Source organism: Aythya fuligula, chromosome 28 (assembly GCF_009819795.1).
Source record: "Aythya fuligula isolate bAytFul2 chromosome 28, bAytFul2.pri, whole genome shotgun sequence".
NCBI lineage: Eukaryota > Metazoa > Chordata > Aves > Anseriformes > Anatidae > Aythya > Aythya fuligula.
Window position 1 is genome coordinate 586,307 of NC_045586.1, and position 18,162 is coordinate 604,468.

At 60.8% G+C, this 18,162-nt stretch overlaps 1 protein-coding gene across 14 annotated transcripts; it reads left to right on the top strand.

Annotated features, from left to right (window-relative positions):
• The first annotated feature begins 219 nt into the window (after positions 1-219).
• TPM3 (tropomyosin 3) lies at positions 220-18,084 on the top strand. 14 transcript variants are annotated; one of them, XM_032204376.1, is made up of 11 exons: positions 220-333; positions 752-877; positions 5,824-5,957; positions 6,683-6,800; positions 7,027-7,097; positions 8,429-8,504; positions 8,973-9,035; positions 9,153-9,222; positions 10,953-11,031; positions 12,858-12,927; positions 16,243-16,320. In XM_032204376.1, exons 1-11 carry the CDS (start codon positions 220-222, stop codon positions 16,318-16,320), a joined length of 999 nt encoding a protein of 332 aa, XP_032060267.1. The 14 variants fall into 14 exon arrangements, with proteins under 14 accessions (XP_032060267.1, XP_032060257.1, XP_032060258.1 ...); XM_032204366.1 differs by lacking the exon at positions 16,243-16,320 and adding an exon at positions 15,369-15,883; XM_032204368.1 differs by lacking the exons at positions 220-333; positions 752-877; positions 16,243-16,320 and adding exons at positions 3,284-3,444; positions 15,369-15,883.
• Positions 18,085-18,162: the final 78 nt, after the last annotated feature.

Consider the following 18,162-nt stretch of genomic DNA (forward strand, 5'->3'; position numbering starts at 1 on the left):
CGCGGCCGCCCGGACCCCCCCACGCCAGACAATGGGTCCCGAGCAGAGACTTTTTGGGAGCGCGGGGAGGCGGCTCGGCCCAAGAAAGGCAAAGCCCCCGCGCCCAGCGGGCAGGGGCGCGCTGATAAACCGGGCGGTGGGGCGGCGGGCAGCAGTGCCACCCCGCCTGCCCCTGCCCGCCCCACTGCCCGCCGCAGCCCCCCCCGAGCACCGCCAGCGATGGAGGCCATCAAGAAGAAGATGCAGATGCTGAAGCTGGACAAGGAGAACGCCCTGGATCGGGCGGAGCAGGCGGAGGCCGAGCAGAAGCAGGCGGAGGAGCGGAGCAAGCAGGTGGGACGGGTGGCAGGAGCACGGGGAGGGGAGCGGGTGGGGGTTGTCCCCGAGCTGCCCCACGGAGCCCTGCCGGACCCGTCACGGCGTGGGAAAGGGGCCCAGGGTGCGAGGGATGCTCTGCGGAGCTGAGCCATCCAGGCTGGGGCTTTGTGGGGAAATCCAGAGCGATAAAAACCCCCGGGCAGGGGTCAGGGGCATGCCGTGGGGCAGTGCTGCTCATGGCAGCCCCGTCGTGGGCTGCCCACGGCTCAGCCCCCACCAGTTTGGGTGATGTGGGGCCGGGAGGGAGCCTGCGGGGCAGAGCTGGTCTGGGAGGAGGGAGGGAAGCAGGGAAATCTCTGCCATGGGCTGGGAGCTGGTGCCCTGCGGGGGTCCCGGGGGTGTCCGCCTGGGGTGACGGCCGCTGCCCTTCCAGCTGGAGGATGAGCTGGCCGCCATGCAGAAGAAGCTGAAGGGGACGGAGGACGAGCTGGACAAGTACTCCGAGGCCCTGAAAGACGCCCAGGAGAAGCTGGAGCTGGCGGAGAAGAAGGCGGCGGACGTACGTATGGGGACAGGGGGCTGAGCGGGGGGCTCGGACGGCGGCCTCCCCGCAGAGCTCAGCCCTCCCCGCAGCCCCGGGGACGGAGGACGGTCCCCAAAGCAGGGCAGGGGGCCAGGACAGAGCCGCAGGGAGCTGGGAGGAAGCTGGCAAGGGGCTGGCGGCCACCAGCAGCCCCTGGAGCATGGGGTCAGCGCCCGGCCCCGCAGAGCTCTGAGTCACGGCTGCCGGCGGAGGAGCCAAACTCCAAAGAAGGACGGAGCCGCTCATCCCCCCCCCGGGGGCAGGCGGGGGCCGCGTGGGCAGCGCGACAACTGCACAGCCCTGCTATTGTTGGCCGCCCTTTCCAGGAAAACAATGGTGCGAGCGGTGCAGGGTTTCGCCGCCCGGCCGCTCTCCTGGCAGCCACGTGGCGCGATGTCCCCGTTTGTCACCTGCGGGGCTCTGGTGGCCAGAGGGGCCGGCACCCTCCGGCACCCGGGGGGTCGAGCACCCGCGGGCTCCTCGCTGGGAAGACGCAGATCTCGTGCAGCGCAACGGGGAAGAACCCCAAGCTGCGGTGCCTGGGCCTGCTCTGCTGGGCTGTCCCGGCTCCAGTTACCGTAACCAGGACCCCTGAGCCCTCCCCGACCCCCCAGGACGTTCAACAGCCCCGTGGCTTTGCTGTCCCAGCTCGGGAAGGTGCTGAGCTGGAGCTGGGCACACCGGGCACAGCACTGCCTGCGCTCACCGGGGCTCCTGGAGCCCTGTCCCTCCTCGCACCCTTCACCCTTCCCTCCGCTGCCCTCCCACCCCCTCTCCCCGCAGCTTTCCTGCCCCTCCCCATTGCCGTGGCACTGAGGACCACGTCCCTGCTCGCTTTGCATCCCGTTTGCCCCCATCCCAGCTGCCCTACAGCCCATGGGGGCAGAGCAGGGACTGCGGCCGTGCCGAGCTCCCGGCTGCTCCCAGCTCCCCGGGGAGCGGACGCTGCCAGCCGCAGGCAGCGCTCACACGTGGGCGCAGGGTCGGGCCCTTTTCGCTCGCCAGCTCGTCCCAGGGGACCGTGCCCGGGCTCCCAGCCGGCCAAGCACGCGCGGGGCACACGCGAGCCCTCCCTACGTGCCCCTGGGACTCGGAGGAGGTGGCGGAGGCTGCTCCACGTCCCCGCGTCCCCACCAGGCTCCGTGCTCCGCTTCCACTCCCCTCTCCACCGCCCCACAGCCTCGCTGCGAGCGCAGCCCCGGGGCTCGGCCGTGTTTTTATCACGCGTTTTGTGCCCTGACCCCAAACTGGAGAGTTTTACCCCGGGGCTGGCACCGTCGCAGCGCCGGATTTTGGCACACAGCGGGGCAGGAGCGAGGCAGCAGCACAGAAGGGAGCAGGAAAAGGGTTTTTTTCGGCCCATTTTTGGGGTGACGCTCGGCCCCGCTGGCAGCGGTCGGGGGTTCGGAGCCAGGCACCTCGGGCGACCCCGAGGACGGGAAGCCGGTGACCGGGGAGGGGGGCCGCGGGGTGAGCTCAGCCCCCGGGAATGCGCAGCCGCCGGCCCGGCCGTGCCCGTATAAGGCCCGCGGGGCTGCGGCACGGCCCCGGTGCTCATGGCCCCGGTGCTCAGCCGTGGGACACCGGGGGCTGTGGGGGCCGCGTGGGGCAGGGCTGTGGGGCACAGTCCCGGTGTTCCCGGTCCTGCGTGGGGCCGGTCCCGGTGTCCCCAGGCTGCTGTGGGGCAGGGCCCGGAGCACCGAGGCCGGTGTGGGCCGTGCCGGTGCCTCCGGTACCGTGCGTGGCAGGGCCCGGTGCCCCCAGTTCCCCTTGGGACAGAGCCTGGGCCCGGTGGGGGCCAGGCCCGGTGGCCCCACTGCTTGGGGGGGTGCCTCGGTCCCCCGGGGGCTGTCCCTGGTGTCCCCGGGGGGCACATCCTGGGTCTGCAGGGGGCTGTGCCCGGTGCCACCGGTACCCCGGGGGCTGTCCCGGGCATTCCTGCTCCCGGTGGGGGCCGTGCCCGGTGCTCCCGGTGCCCCCGGTCCCGGTGGGGCAGATCCCGGTCCCGGTTCTCCCCGGTCCAGTAGGGGGCCATGCCCGATGCCCACACCCCCGGTGCCCCCGGTCCCGGTGCTCCAGGTCCCGGTGGGGCCGGTCCCGGTCCCGTAGGGGGCCACGCCCGGTGCTCCCGGTCCCGCTGGGGCAGATCCCAGTCCCGGTGCCCCCGGTCCCGGTGGTGCCCCCCCCCCGGTACCCTCCCCCGGTGCCCCCTCCCTCCCGGTGCCCCCGGTCTCCACGGCAACACCGGTGTTGGGGGGGGGGAAGGGGAGGGGGCGGGGCGTGGCCGGGGCGTGGCGCATCCGGACCGGGGCGGCGGGGGGTGCGGGGCGGAAGTGACGTCACGGCCGGGGCGGCGGGGCCGGGGCGGCGGGTTCCGGTAGCGCAGGGCGGGGCGGGCAGCGGCCGGGACCATGGCGGGGGCCACCACGATCGAGGCGGTGAAGCGCAAGATCCAGGTGCTGCAGCAGCAGGCGGACGACGCCGAGGAGCGGGCGGACCGCCTGCAGCGGGAGGTGGAGGCCGAGCGCCGCAACCGGGAGCAGGTACCGGGACCGAACCGGCACCGAACCGGGACCGAACCGGGACCGAACCGGAACGTGAAGGGGGCGGCGTGTGCCGGGCCCTGCGAGCTGCCCGCGGGGTGGGGGGCGGCGGGGGGAGCCCCCTCCCGGTGCCCCCTCCCGGTGCTGCCGCGCCCCGGGGCTCGGTACCGGGAGCGCCCCCGGTGCTCCCGGTGTTTTTTTTTTTTTTGGGGGGGGCGGGGGGGGGGTTCGGCCGCCGGTCTCGTTGTTGGGAAGGGGTGCGGGGGCTTTGGTCCCGGTGTGGTAGGAGCCGTGGGGGCTCCTCCCCGGTACCGGGCCCCGGGGGGAGCCGCGGGGGGCTCCCGGTGTGTGTGTGGGGGCGGCCCGGGCATCTCGGGGAGGGGGGCAGGGCTCGGCGGGGCGATCCCGGGCACCGAATGGGGCTGGTGGGGGTGGGGGGGGCATCACGGGGCGGTGCCCCCCCCCCCCCTTTTTTTCCCCCCCCGGTCGCGTCCCGGTACCGTGGGTGGCGGCCGGGGTTGGGGGGGGGGGGGGGGGTGCGCATCCGCGCCGCGTGTACCAATTCTGCCGGTTCTGCCCCAAAACTGCGGCTTTTCCGCCCCGAGGGCCCAACCCTGCCGGGCCCGGGCCTCCCGCACTGGGGAGAATCCCTGCTCCCGGTACCGGGGTCCCGAGGGATTTCCCTGCCCCGGTTTCTGGGCTCGGGAAGCGGCGCCGAGCCCGGTGCTGAGCCCGGTGCCGGTTCCCTGCGTCCCCCTGGCTCGGGGCTCCCTCCCCCGAGGATCCCCCGAGGTGCTGGTGGGCAGGGGGCTGCCTGGGGGCGTCCCCGCCGTCTGCAGGGGGCAGAGGGGAAGGATCCGAAGGATCAGGCCCCTGGCAGCCCCCCAGCGGGGCCGAGCAGCTCCTGGCAGCCGGGGCTTTTCGGGGAGGGTTTGGTGCTGCCCGCAGGAAGCCGGGGCTGGGCGGTGAGGTCGAGGAGGGCAGGAAGCAGAGGGCTGCTGTGCCTCCGGCCCCTGGGGGCAGGACGAGGCTCGGCCTGACAGCTCGCTGCCTGTTTAGGAGGCAAAATGTGTGTGTGTGTGTGTGTGTGTGCCAGGCAGCCTCCTCCCCGGCGCTGCTCGGCGTTATCGTTTTGTTCCTCCTCGAGCAGACCACTTCCTCCTCCTCCTCCTCCTCCGGAGGGACGTGCTGGTGCTGGCTGCTCGCCGGGGCCCGGCCGCCCCTGTGGCAGGCTGCCGGCTCCTCCGAGCCTCGCGGTGCCGCGGGTTTCCGCGGGGAAGAGCTCGGCAGCCTGTCCCCGGCCCGAGCGTGGTTTGTGTCAGGCCCCGTTCCAACACTGGCCTCTTTCATCGCGCTGCTCCTCCTTCCTTGGGCATCGGCAGGCTCGCTTCGAGGCAGCGCGTCCTCGCGGGCTGCTTTGTCGCAAGCGGCTGGGATATTTCACACGCCCGGCATGTGCCCGCGTGCTGGCCTCTGGTGGATCACCGTGCTGCTCTGAGACAGCCACGGTGCTCTCCACCTCTGCAGCGGTGTGGAAATCCTGCTGGAGGGGATGCCGGCTTCTTCTGGGGTGGCCGAGATGGGGTGTGGGTGTCCCCGGGGCTTTTTGGAGTTTGCTCGGGGCTCGCCACAGACCGAGCCTCAGTTGCCTTGTGGCTGGTGGCCATGGGGCTGCAGCAGGGCTGGCTGGGGGTGCGCGACGCCTGCTGACCTCGCGGGTTCGTTAAACCCTCGCTCACTCCTGTGGTCACGCTGCTGGCAACCGCCCGTGGGCTCTCGGCAGCTCGCGACTCCAGAAATGAGGTGGCCGAGGAGCTCTCGGGGCTGGCGGAGGCTTTGGCTCTTGCTGAGGGCTGTGGGTGGATGGCTGGCTCCTCGCAGTCTGAGCCCCGAGCTGCCGGCGCTGCAGCCAGCGGCTGAGCCCGCTGCGGAGCCTGGTCCAGCGGCGGGCAGAGCCCTGAGCCCTGGCAATCACCTCAGGTTGATGAGAGGGCTCGTTCCGAGCAGCGCTCGCGTCCAGATCACACGCGTAAACTGACGCGGTGCTAAATAGCAGCTGTCAGAGGGCGCTGGGATGGGGGATAAACGGGCCTGATGGATGGGCTGGCAGGATTAGAGCAGCTGCGGAGAAGACACATTAGTGTAAGTCATCTGCTTAGTGCTCGTGGCTTAAGCTGTCGTGTCAGCTCGAGCTGACGGGCGAGAAACCTGCGCGGTGACGGCTGCGCAGCCAAACCCCTGCTAGGTGCTGCAAGGCTCAACTTGCAGGCGTCTGGGAGCGCAGGTGTGAAAAATCGGGCAAAGCCCCTCGGCTTCGGCTCGGTTTCCTGCGTGCTGCCGCTGCCCTGCGGGCTGAGTCACCCCTTCCGCTCCCCCCAGGCCGAGGCAGAAGTGGCATCTCTGAACCGCCGCATCCAGCTGGTAGAGGAGGAGTTAGACCGGGCCCAGGAGCGCCTCGCCACGGCTCTGCAGAAGCTGGAGGAGGCAGAGAAGGCTGCGGATGAAAGTGAAAGGTGAGCAAGGGCTGCTGCTGCTGCTCTCGCTCTGAGTCCCAGGCGTGTTCCGGAGGGAGGGCCGGGTGCCTGCTGGGCTTCCTGGAGGGTGGGAAGCGGCCACCACATCAAGGCAGGGTGTGGGAGCCCTGCCTGCTTATGCAGAGCCGCCCAAACAATGCTGCTGCCCTCGGGAATATCGCGGAGCCTGAGGCTAAGGGCGAGGGGTGCTGCCTGCTGCTGCGCACCCCCTCTGGGGGAGAGGGAAGCGGGGTCTGGGGAGCCTTGGGCTGGTGAAGGGCGCTGCTGGGGCTCGGGGCTTCTTCCTGCTGCTTCCTCCCCCCCGGCAGGGAGCTCCTGACCTGGGAATGTGATTTGGAGGGGAGCGGCCCCCTCAGAGCACTTCCAGTTGGCCGCAGCGCTGCGCAGCCGGGCCCAGCTGACGGCCTGCCATGAGGACTTGGCTCCTCCTGCCTCGCGGCCTGGAAAGTGCTTGGCTCGCCCGTGCGGAGTCCCTGCGACATCCTGACTCGTGCTCAGCGGCGTTTCTCATGGCCCAGGAGCCCAATGAGCTGCTGGAGCAATGCTCCGAGGAGCAGTTAGCCCTGGGCAGGCGAGGTTATTGCGTTTCCCTCAGCCCAGCAGCGTCTGCTCTCTGCGCTGTCCTCTGCGCCCGGCGCTGTCCTGGCTTGTGTGGCACCATTTAATACATCACCCCTTGCTGCGCTTGCTTTTGTTTTGGGCAGAGGCATGAAAGTCATCGAAAACAGAGCTCTGAAGGATGAGGAGAAAATGGAGCTGCAGGAGATCCAGCTCAAGGAAGCCAAGCACATTGCGGAGGAGGCGGACAGGAAGTACGAGGAGGTGAGGCTGCGATGCTCTGGGATAGCTGCCCCTGGCCAGGAGCGGTGCCTCCTCTTCCTGCAGACGTGGTGCGGGGAGATCCCGGCCCTCTGAGCTGCATCACCATTTCCCCAGCCGGAGGAACTCTGGCGGCAGCAGTGACTCCTGCAGGCGTTCCCTTTCCTGCCTCGCACGACCTAGCAGTGCGAAAATCTTCCTTGCTCTGAGCTCTGGTTCTGCCCCCCAGGTTGCCCGGAAATTGGTGATCATAGAAGGAGACCTGGAGCGCACCGAGGAGAGAGCTGAGCTTGCAGAGTCGTGAGTAATCTGCTCACGTGTGGCTGGCATGTCTACCTGCGCATGGAACTAACACTACCGGCATTTCTAACCTTGTTACACAAGGCCTGAAGTACAGGGTGGGCTTAGAGCTCCAGGTCACAGAGTCAGGAGCGTTCTCCTGCTTGGAGCAGGATGAGATGCACCGGGGATGTGAGTTTGTGTCCGTCACAATCAGCATGGCTCGCAGCGGGGCTGTTCCACCTCCTTGGTGGCAAGGTCAGAGAATCCTCCCCTGCTCGGTTTTCCCCAGCACTGCTCCCGAGTGTGGTCACTGGCTCCCCGCACACCGCTACGGGGCACACGAGCGCAGGGTGCTTGTCCTAAAAGGGCTGAGGCCTCCCGTGAAGCAGCACGCAGGATGTCCAAGAGCAGAGTTGGTGCCGGGGCTGCTCTGTGGCCTTGAGTTATTTTCAGTAACCACTGCAGACGTGAGCGCTGCTGCTCAGCAAGCTAAACAACTTCTGCTTGGAGCAGAGACACCGGCCGTGTGGTTTGGGCTCCTTTCACGTCTCTGGATGCTCGAGCAGGTCCTCGAGGAGCTGCCCAGGGCCTTTCTGTACCGTGGGCCTTGTCTAACAAAGCTAGCATGCGTGCAGCTGTAGCACTGTGCTTCCTGCCCAGACATGCATGTCGTGACCATGACTTCTTTGTGTTTTTCCCCTGCCCCCTTTTTTGCTCTGCGGTATTGTGTTATCGGTGCTCCTTTTGACCCTTGCCCCCACCTGGCTTGTGCCATCATGCGACCGTCACTAACAGTCGTGTCCGGGAGCTGCAGGAGCAGATCAGAGTGATGGACCAGAACTTGAAGTGTCTGTCTGTTGCCGAAGAAAAGGTACTAACCGTTCCCTTCTCGACCCATTAAACCAGAACTCCTGTGGTCTTCTCGCTACGCTCCTTCCCTCCGCTTCACTGCGTCTTTCTCTCCTGGAATGTTCTGTCCTCTCTGCTCCTGTCTGGTGGCAGCTGTCCGTCTGTCCGCCAGAACAGCTTCCCTCCTTACAGCAAACCCGACGTGTGGCTGCTACGTGAAGGTGCCAGGTCTGGCAGTCTGTGGCCGTGTCTCAGCCGCTCAGCCCGGTGCCCTGTGCGCGTGCTGGCGGAGTATCTAAACTCTGACCTTGGAGGCTGGAAGGGAGCTTGCTTTCTGCAGAAGTGCTCCAAAGCAGGGTCCCATCCAGTCTGATCACAGACCGCCTCCTAAAGAACTCCCTGGTCTCCCCTGCACATGGATTCACTTCTCCTCTCTCCTGTCTTTCCCTCCCACTTCTTTTCCTTTTTTCTCTCCCCTCTTTCTTTACAAAACCCCACAGTAAATGTTCCGAGCTGGAGGAGGAGCTGAAGAATGTCACCAACAATCTCAAGTCTCTTGAGGCTCAGGCTGAGAAGGTAGGGCTGCTTTTCAAAGGGCCAGAAACATTTCTGTTTTGCTAGAAGGGGCACCCACTGGGATGGAAAGCGGAGCACCCACTGGGATGGAAATAATGCCACTTTGCAGCCTTAAGCAGCAAGGAGAGCTAACGGAGCTCAGCGCAGGGCTGCTGCTGCCTGTAGGAGCTGGGAGTGCGGGAAGCCTGCCTGCCCTGCCCTGCCTTGGGGCAGACTCGAGCAGCCGAGATGTTTATGCTGCTGGGAGGAGAATTTTTCTGTGCCCGAGTTTCTGTGCCACGTGCATGGTGTGGGACTTGCTGTCTGACCCGGTCCTCCTGGAGCAGGGTAGGGGTGTGAATAAGTTGGAAGTCCGTGGGCACGTGCAGCACAGCGAGGAGTTGAAGCCTCCCTTTGTAGCCGTGGCTCTCTGGAGTGGGAGATGCAGGGGGGCTGCTGCTGGTCGCTGACACCTCTCCTTTTCCGCAGTACTCTCAAAAAGAGGATAAATACGAAGAAGAGATCAAGATCCTGACTGATAAACTCAAAGAGGTGAGTGACCGTGTCGGGATGGCCTCGGTTTGATCAGTGGGAGCACCCTCGGGCGGTTGCTTCTGGGGCCCCTTGTACCCCCAAGCTGCTGCTGACCGACCCACTCCTGTCTGGCAGGCGGAGACCCGTGCTGAATTCGCCGAGCGGTCTGTGGCCAAGCTGGAGAAGACCATCGATGATTTGGAAGGTACGTGCTGGGGATGGGGAGCCAAAGGCTTTGTGGTGATGAGCTGGGGAAGGAGAGCTCCTTGGTACTGGGAGCAAAGCCTGGCTCAGCCTCAGGGGTGAGGCCAGTGCCTCTTAGGCTCCGGGGCTGAGCCCTGTGCATCTGCTGGAAACAATTCCCTGGCCGTGCTGCGGCAGCCCCTGAGCTTTTGATCCGAGCACCTTGCCGTGTCTGACTGATAGGACAGATAGCACGGCTGCTTGCCTTGGTCGTGATGTCCTCGGGAGCGTAACTGGATTCCTGGGCTCCAGCTTAACCCAATTTGAGGAGTGGCATAGGAAAAAAAAACAAACGTGAACTCCCCAGGAATTGGTTGCGATTACATACCTGTGTGTGGAATCCCATGCACGTGGCTGTCTGCAGACAGCGTTACTGCAGTCAGTGGGGCACGAACCAGCCCCGGGAAGAGTCAGACGCCCCAGCATCAGTTCAAGATAAAGTCACCAGAAGTCCCACCCGTGCAGTGTGGTGGTCAGCCTGGGCCGAGGCCGGGCTCCTTTCCTCCTCCTGCTTTCACAGAACTTCAGGAGCACTCCCGAGGCTTGCTGTTACAGTCCTAACTCTCCCTGAGCCACGGAAGGAGAAGGCTCCACGTGCCTGCCTTAGTTTTGGGGCTGTGGCTGGATTCTTCCAGAGATAGCTGTGGCTAGAGCGGCTGCGCTGGCACGCCAGAGCTCTTCCAGGCCTCCTGCCCCAACCACAGCATGTGCCTTAGTGGTCGCTTAGTGCCAGGTCTTGGAGATTCAAAGCCACATCCTACAGGCTGGAGTCGCTCAGGAGTTTTATCTAGAAATAGCAGCGGTGTCAGCTGAGCCGTTCCAGAACTGCAGCCAAGCAGCAATCTGAGCCACCTCATGATCTGGGAGAACCGCAAAAGCTCCGAGTCCCTGCGTGCTGCCCCTGATCGGGAGAGTTGGCTCCGATCTCCGGCCTTGCTGTGGAAGTGACCTAGTTTATGACAACTGACAGAGTTCTCTGGGCTCCGCGAAGCAGTTAACAACATTTCCAGCTGTATCGCAGCCTAGGCAGCCAGTGCTGGGAGGAGCCCGTGCCAGCGCTGTGCAGTGCTAAAGGAGTGCATCAGTGCGAGTTTCAAGGCTGCCTCCTCCACGGGAAGGTGGGTGATTGCCAGTCTGCCCCATTATCTGATGGAGAACGCAGGTGTGGCCCGTCTGCTCGGCGTATCCTGCTGAGCTGTGTATGCTCCTAATGGGAATTCCCTCTGATGCTCAGGACTATTACTTAACTGACTTCTCCCAAACAGGTTTTTATATTGAAACCGAAGGTGAGAACAAAGCGCCTCCATCGATCCGTGCCTGCCTTAGGTGTCGCAATCACCTCCCCAAGTGGAGTTGCCCTCCCTGGTACTCCTCCTGCCCGTGGTTCTTGCTAAGCTAGCTGGCAGCTTGTTCTCACGGGCTGGTGGGGCTGGAGCTCTCGGCTCGGCTCCCCTCGGAGCTGGCTCAGAGTCCCGGAGGGCCCTGGCCGGTCAGGCTGCCCTGGGGCTGTCTGAAACCTCCCATCCATTGCTCAGGAGCGACCGGAGTCCAACAGTCGTGGTGGCTCCACATCTGACTTCATTTTCTTCTGTTCACAAATCCCACACTGCTTTTCCTGCCCCAGGGTGTTGGAAGAACTCCTCTGCCTTCCCTCATTGTTTCCCTTTTGTTCTCCTCCTAAACCTCTTCTAGATGAGCTCTATGCCCAGAAACTGAAGTACAAAGCAATTAGTGAGGAACTGGACCACGCCCTGAATGACATGACTTCCATGTAAATATGAGCTGGCTGGTGTTTGCCTCTCGCTTCAGCAGGCTAGACCGCCGGAGCTTGCTTGGTTTGCTGTGATTTTCATAGCCGGAGAATCAATGGCACTGTGTTGTCTAGGTTACTTCTACAGATCTCTGCCTCTCGGATCGAGGCTTCCCTGCAGCATGCTGCGTTCTAACTCCAGGGCCTTGTGAGCTGCATGTGTAACACCAAGTGCTGTGCTGGCCTGGCAGAGTTCGGACCTGAACTCCAGTGCAATTCCCAGCCCCGCTGGGAAGGGCTTAATGTGCCTTCGTTGCCTGCTGGAGCCACTGGGCCACGGTCTCGGGATTCTTCCTGGGAGTGGCTGTGGGCAGTGCTCAAGCAGATGCCTCAGGAATTGCCCTAACAGGCTTGAGACGGGCTGGATCGTGAAGTGATCTGTGGAAGTAGCTGACCTCGCGTTCCTGCAACTTTGCTACTTGGCTTCTTGTTGAGACTGGCGGTGGGTTCTGCTAACAGCTGCTCTGCACAGTCCTTACCACTAACCCAGGAGAGGCCAGGTACTTGTGCTGCAGAGAAGAGCCTTAACGCTAGCGTTCCAAAGCGCCCTGAGCAGTTTGCCGTGCACAAACACTGAAGTTTCTCTTAAAACTAGTGTCTCCTTCTGTTTCACACAGATAAGTCTTGCGATTCCAAACTCCACTTTGGATTTGCCTCTCTGCTTGGTGGCTTGTTCTGCATCTGCACCCTGCACTCGTGCTGTCCTCATCTCACTCTGAATTCCAGTACCTTTTTCCAGTTACTGTGCACAGGGCATCCCTGGGAATGAGTGCTGTACAGACTCTGAAGCTTGACAGCAGCAGCAGCCCCCAGTTATGCTGCACTTGCTCCTAAACAAAGCTCCCTCTGTTTGACCCGATGTGCCAGACACTGCCGTGCTCTGAGGGGCTGCCCTTTTCAATGTCTGGGTGTAGCTGGGAGTATGTTGTTCTCATCTGCATATCTTGTGTAGAGCTATAAAGCTCCTTTTGTATTTCTCCTGCCTCTTGCTTGAGCATGATGTCACCTTTTTTAAGGAAAAACAACCCTTGTATAAACTGAATGGAACGGCTGGTGCTGCTGAGAAATGGGTTTCTAGTGACCACTTGCTGCTTTAGAGTAACTGTTGCGATGTTGCCTTCAAACCAGTGTAACCGTACCCGTGCTGGTGGAATACACAGACTGCATTAATGCACGAGGTTTTCCCCTTTGGGTGTCTTATTGGCTCACAGATGTGCATCAAACACTGCCTTGGTGCACAGCACGCTCTGTAGGTTCGGGCAGGCTGCTGGGGTTTGTAGCAAGAGGTCCTCACGCTGTCTGCTTCAGGGAAATGTTCCTCACCTGCCTGCTCCGGCATTCACTGGCACTGGTTGCCAAACGCTGGCTTGCAGCGGGAAGTCGCCGCACCCGATAGTCACTGAGGGCACTGGCAAGTTGTGAAAGCTAATAAATATTACACAACGCCGGCTGGTTTCCAGCTGGGCAGGGCTGGGTGGGTGCTGTGCCTGTGGGGGGCACGTGTGGCTCCTTGCTTCAGGGAGGAGAAGCGCAGGGCTGAGGGCAGCAGGGCCAGGGTGTCCACGCACAGCAGTGCTCCAGCTCCCTGCGTGGGGCTGAGGGTCGCAGGATCCTCCTGGAGCGTGGCCTGCAGCGCTGCACGGAGCTCTGCGGCTGGCAGCAAGCACCTGGCACGTGCCACTGCTGGTTGTTCGGGTACCATAAGCACTGATCAGCCTCGTAACCGCGCTGCCTGACGGTGGCTTGTCCGATACTTTTTCCCTCTTGGGTCGGTTCGTCTGCCACAGTGCCCGAAGAGCCCTTCAGGAGTCGAGTTTTGGTGAAATGGGACACCTCCCGTGGTTTCCTCAACCTCAGGTTTGTGTGCACCCTGCTCTCTGCACAAGTGGCACTGGCAGCGAGCGCAGCCTGGACGTGCCACGCTGCCCCAGCCTGTTCTCACTCTGCCTTCTGCATCGGGGCTGTCCCCTCTCTGCTGCTCCGGGCAGGGAAGGAGGGAGCACTTGAAGGAATTCCCAAGAGAATAGCTCAGAAAGGTCTGGCAGGTGGTGCTCTGGCTCTTCAGGGCAATAGCTCTGTGCCCCCAAAGCAGGAGTCCTCTCAGTAACCAACCCTGCAGCTGAATTTTGAGGGGGGCTGCGTCCCGTGGGAGGGGCAGGGGTATCTCACAGCAGTCTGGGCGAGGGGAGGCCTCCAGCCCAGTGTTCTCCTGTTGGCTCTTACCAAGTCAGAGGCAGCATCATGCTCCCTGCCCTTGTGAAATGGCCTCTGTCCTCGCGGGGTGGTCTCCTCGGCTCGGGGCCGAGCGGGGCGGGTGGCCCCCCGCTGCGTGGTGGTGTCGCAAGCGACCTTCTTGAGGGCTGGGCTCTGGCAGGCCCTTGCCCTGCTCGTCCCGGTGGAACTCCACGCTGGGTGGTGGGTGATGCAACTCCTGCCCTGGGAGGTTTTGAGAGGCTTCTGGTCTGACAGGATCGCTAGGCTTGTGCGGGCTGGTTACCGCGAGCCGGGCTGTTAAGCCAGGGGAGCCGTGAGCTCAGATAAGCTGACCAGGAGGCACAGGTCATGGAGCTCCCCGTGGCCTGTAAGGCTGCCCTGCGGGCTGGGCGGGGAAGGGAGCAGGTCAGATGCTGCAGCGAGCCCCGGCAGCCCTGAGCAAGTGCTCTGTGTGGAGAAGCCATTCCCGAGGTCTCGGGAAGGTCACGCTAATTACCCCAGTCAGTCTGCTCCCTCGTGGGCGGATCGTCAGGTCCCTGGCCGCAGGCAGGAATGCTTGCTTGAAGGCTGGGAGGTGTTGCAGCAGCCTTGAGCTGCTCATACCTCTGTTGGTGGCAGATCCCTCCCATCCTCTGCTCTTCCAGAGACCCGGGACCAGCCCACGTCACCTGCTCAGAGCAGGGTCCCTAGCACGAGTAACCCACGTGCAAGGCAGGCTCTGGTGTAAGCTGGCACCGAGCACACTTGTCTCCCGCACCACAACTTCTCTACTTGTAGTCAAATTGCAGGGGGCAGAAATTGTCAGCTGCTCTGGTTGTTCCTTGGTGGCTTTAAAGAAGGGCCAGGCAGCATTCCCAGCTCCTGTCCTGCAGCGAGGTGTCACTAAGGCAGGTGCTGGGGGCTGAGGGGAGCTGGGTGAAGGTGGAATAATTCCCTCTCATGTGTGGCTGTCGTGCTGGAGAGACTGAGCTAGGTCACTGGGGCAGGAGGCTGTGCTTTGGCTGCTCCATGTGAACACTTGAGCGTCCTGAGCCTTATGTAGCCAGGTCTTGCTCAAGGGCAATTAATTCTAAGACAAAAGTAGTGAAGAATAGTGTAACCCCCCTTCAGAGGGTGCCATGGATTCCTGGGGATCTCAGACCTTTGTAGTAGTACCAGAATCTTGTAACCTTGTAGTACCAGAAGGATTTAAGAAGCTTAAGGCCAGCGAGAGTTGCTGTGCTGTAGGTATTGACTCATCAGGCAACGGCAGCACGCTGTGCATATTGCTTTGGTGTGTGGTGGTTGTTTGTACCAGGCTGGAAGCCCCTGTGTAAGGAATTTTCACTGTGTGGAATGCTCCCAGATACAGGAATGGGAATTGTCAGGCTGGGAGGATGCTGCCCGTGTAGACAGACAAAAACAGATGCTCAATAGGTTCTCTGTTGTGGCTGATGGACTGCAGGGCCGTGGCTGAGAGGCGACCCGAGCTGGGAGAGCATCAGAGCAGTACTCCCTTTCCTCTAGATACCGTCTCCGGTCCTTGTTTAGACGTGGTGGGTTGTTAGTGTGGGATAAAGTCGTGTCCTTTGGGTTAGGTAAGATGCTGTCAGTCTCAGTTCTGCTGTCCTTAGATGCCCGTGTCCCTGTTCAGCTGCCTAAAGCCCTCAGTCCTACTGCTGGGTGGTGACGCACCCTGGAAGGTGCTTCTTGGTTCAGCTGCTGTAGGACTTCTTTCTGCAGGGTACTCCCCAGGCCTAAAGCACATCCCAGGTCTCTCTCCCTACCTCGGTACGGTGCAGCCGAGCCTGCAGGCTCCTCTTCTGGTGTTCTTCTCTTCCTTTGCCTTCGCAAGCCCTTGGCAGCACTTCCATTTCTGCCCACACTTTGCTTCCACTGTGATCTTCTGAGCTGAAAAGCAAGTTAGAGTAACACAAACCTTTGTTCTTCCCAGCTTCATCTGTGTAATAGCCTAGACTTGATCTTCAGAGGCACGTGCTATGGAGACAGGTTATTTGATGTGCTCATCTTGGTACCCTACTAACCTTCCCTTTCTCTCTTTTTCTCTCTTCCTCTTGTTTCCCCTAATCCTGTTGCTGCTGCAGAGCGCCTGTACAGCCAGCTTGAGAAAAACCGCCTGCTCTCTAACGAGCTGAAGCTAACGCTGCATGATCTGTGTGACTGAGAAGGGGGCCCTCTAATGCCATTAAACAAGCTTATTGCGACCACCAGTGCTGTGGACCACAGTGAAATCTGATCACTCTTAAGACTGGCAGACTTGCAAATTTTATGCAATTGCTGCTGTTGAATGGGGCAGTTGAATTCATCCTCTAACTTATTTTATTTAAGAGCTCTTTTTATAAAAGGTAACCTGTATGATTGGTGAAGAAACCCTCAGACTTGGCAGTTCTTTGAGCGGTCTCGCCTGGCTCCTCCATGGAACCAGAACTGCTGCACCCTCCAAGAGAGGCGTGGGGTGACATTAGGCTCGTCTGCTAGAAGATGCCTGTCAAGTGCTATGGCTTAATTTACTGTTAGCTGAATGATTATAGGATTTCCTGCTGCATGGAATGATGGCTTCTAACAATAAATGACTGACCTTGTGGTCTAAGACACTGCACACCTGTAGTACTTTCATACAGAGCTGAGTCCTGACCTAGATAGAAGGCTTTGGGGGAAGTAGTCATGCCCGGGGCCTGATCCCAATGCAGTTGTGGAGTCTCAGGACGGGTTGGGAAGCTCAGGGACGTTTTGAAACCAAGTCCCTGTGTCCATGACATGAAGCTATCTCTTGAGTGCCTGCAGGGAATCGTTAAACACTGCAGTTGCTAGTGCCTTAGGAGGAATGCTTCTTGCTGTGTGTGCAGTGTGCTCTTTCTGACCTTGGGTTGCTGCAGCCCCTCGGCAGTCCCCTTGGGAGCGGGGAGGTGGGGAGCAGCTTTGAGAAACTGCCTGTGCCTAAAGGACGTCTTTCTACAGCCTGTCTATCCAGTGTCCCGGCGCGTGGACTTCTTCAGTGGCCATGGTGGGCTCACTTATGGAGTGAAGCCTACCTAGAGTGCTAGTTGCTGATCTGAGCTCTCCTGGCTTAAGGAACATGTGAGAACCGACTGTGCGAGCTGCCTGTAGTCCTGGGCAGAGTTGTAGCACCTTTGCTCCTACTTGCTCACTGCCTGCTGTTCCCTGAAAACAGCCTCTGCCCCACTGTCCTTGGTTGTCTGCTCCCTGCTGCTAGGTAGTTACGGTCTTGGTGACCAGCTTGGCATCACTCTCCTGTGCTGGGGGGAAGGGGGGCACAATCAATTGGAATTCCAGGGGTTGATTTTCTAAGTGTTTAATCTTCGAGTTGCTCTTGGGTGGCTTGCTGGGCCACTGGGGACTGCTGTCTGAAAGTGTTGAAGCCCTGGCGAAAGCTAGCTGCAATCTGAGGCACCTGCATGCAAAATACTGCCTAGAGCACTAGCTAAAAGTACCTCCTGACCGTGCCAATTCGGAGCACCAGCAGCGCGAGAGACGAGGGCTACAAATGAGCCAGGTAACTTCAGAGCTTCTAGCTGCAGCCAGCCAGGCACCCACGGTCTGAGAACTCGCTACGGCAGCGTGCTGGGAAGGGGCTAGTGCAAGCTTTCTTTGGCGAAGATTTCTCGCTTGTCTTATGCTGACTTGTAACTCTTTAACTCTTGCTTCCTGCCAGATAAACTGAAATCCACCAAAGAGGAGCATCTCTGCACGCAAAGAATGCTGGACCAGACCCTGCTAGACCTGAATGAAATGTAATGGATCCCTGCCACTGCCTCCGCCACACGATGCCATGGGGGGCCAGCCCAGCCGCTGCTGACCTCTAACCCTTGGGGACCAGGGTTTACTTTCTGTTGCCAACTTGACCAAACACAAATCTGCTATTTCACCTCAGGGTTAAAGGTCATCAGGTTGGGCAGAGCTTCAAACAGCATTATTAAGGGAAATAAACAATGCAATAATGTTTGGGGGAGCATGTTTGAGATGTATACATTTTGTAACTACCTTTTTTTGTAGCAACCATTGTAAACATTCCAAATAACCGAGGCTGGTGAGCAACACTTCAAAAGCTCTTGGCTTTAAACTTTGATATTAACCTTCTGTTAATTAGCTCTGGGCCCCTCTGCTCTAGCAGGGGAGGAAGATGGGTGTGATGGTTCCTGGCTAGGAATGGAGGCCTGTTGGGAAAGCTTCCACTCCAGGAGCTGTTTGCCAAAAGAGCAGTTCAGTTTTCAGCTTTAAGGTAACTCTGTCGTGGAGAAGCAACTTGAGCAAAAGCAGACTTTTTTTCTTTTTAAAGCCAAGCCTATTATCTGAACAATTGAACCTTCCCAGGGGTTGTTTCCCTTCCCTCCCCCCAGTGTTGGCCACTTCCTTTCCCGGTAGGCTTAGAGAAGCCCCGGCCCCTCTAACACATTGCTACACAGGGGTTGAATTTGCCTTCACTAAGTGCTGGTGCACCAAGCTTTATCACTCATCGCTGGGTTAAACTTAACAGCTTACGTACAAAAGTCTTGTTTTCTTTGAAAAGTTCTGCCTACCCTGGGGGAGGGAAGCCGAGGCCTTCCCTCTCCTGGCCAGGAGTGCTCTTAATGTCTTAATAAGGTACAAGCCATCTTGCTGTGCATTGTAGTTTTTGTGAGGCGTGAGTGTGGAGATGTCGTGTGTAGCTTGTGGTTCGAGCATGCTGCTTGGTCGTAGCAGTTCTAGGGGCCAATCTGGAGAAAAGAACCATATCAAGTGTTTTGATACTAAATTGAGAACTTGTATTACTGTCTTTTGAAATAAAAACCGATCCCTCCACGCTGCTGTCCCCTTGCAGTGCTTTAGTGGGTGAAGGGGGGGGGGGCGGGGGGGGGGCGGTGCCATCTTTTACCTCAG

What these genes read in the sequence shown, in the direction of transcription:
- TPM3 (XM_032204376.1), top strand. Translation starts at nt 220, where the DNA reads ATGGAGGCCATCAAGAAGAAGATGCAGATGCTGAAGCTGGACAAGGAG. An exon ending in CGGAGAAGAAGGCGGCGGAC is followed by an intron (nt 878 to 5,823) that starts GTACGTATGGGG and finishes CGCTCCCCCCAG; the next exon opens with GCCGAGGCAGAAGTGGCATC. An exon ending in AGAGCTGAGCTTGCAGAGTC is followed by an intron (nt 7,098 to 8,428) that starts GTGAGTAATCTG and finishes AAAACCCCACAG; the next exon opens with TAAATGTTCCGAGCTGGAGG.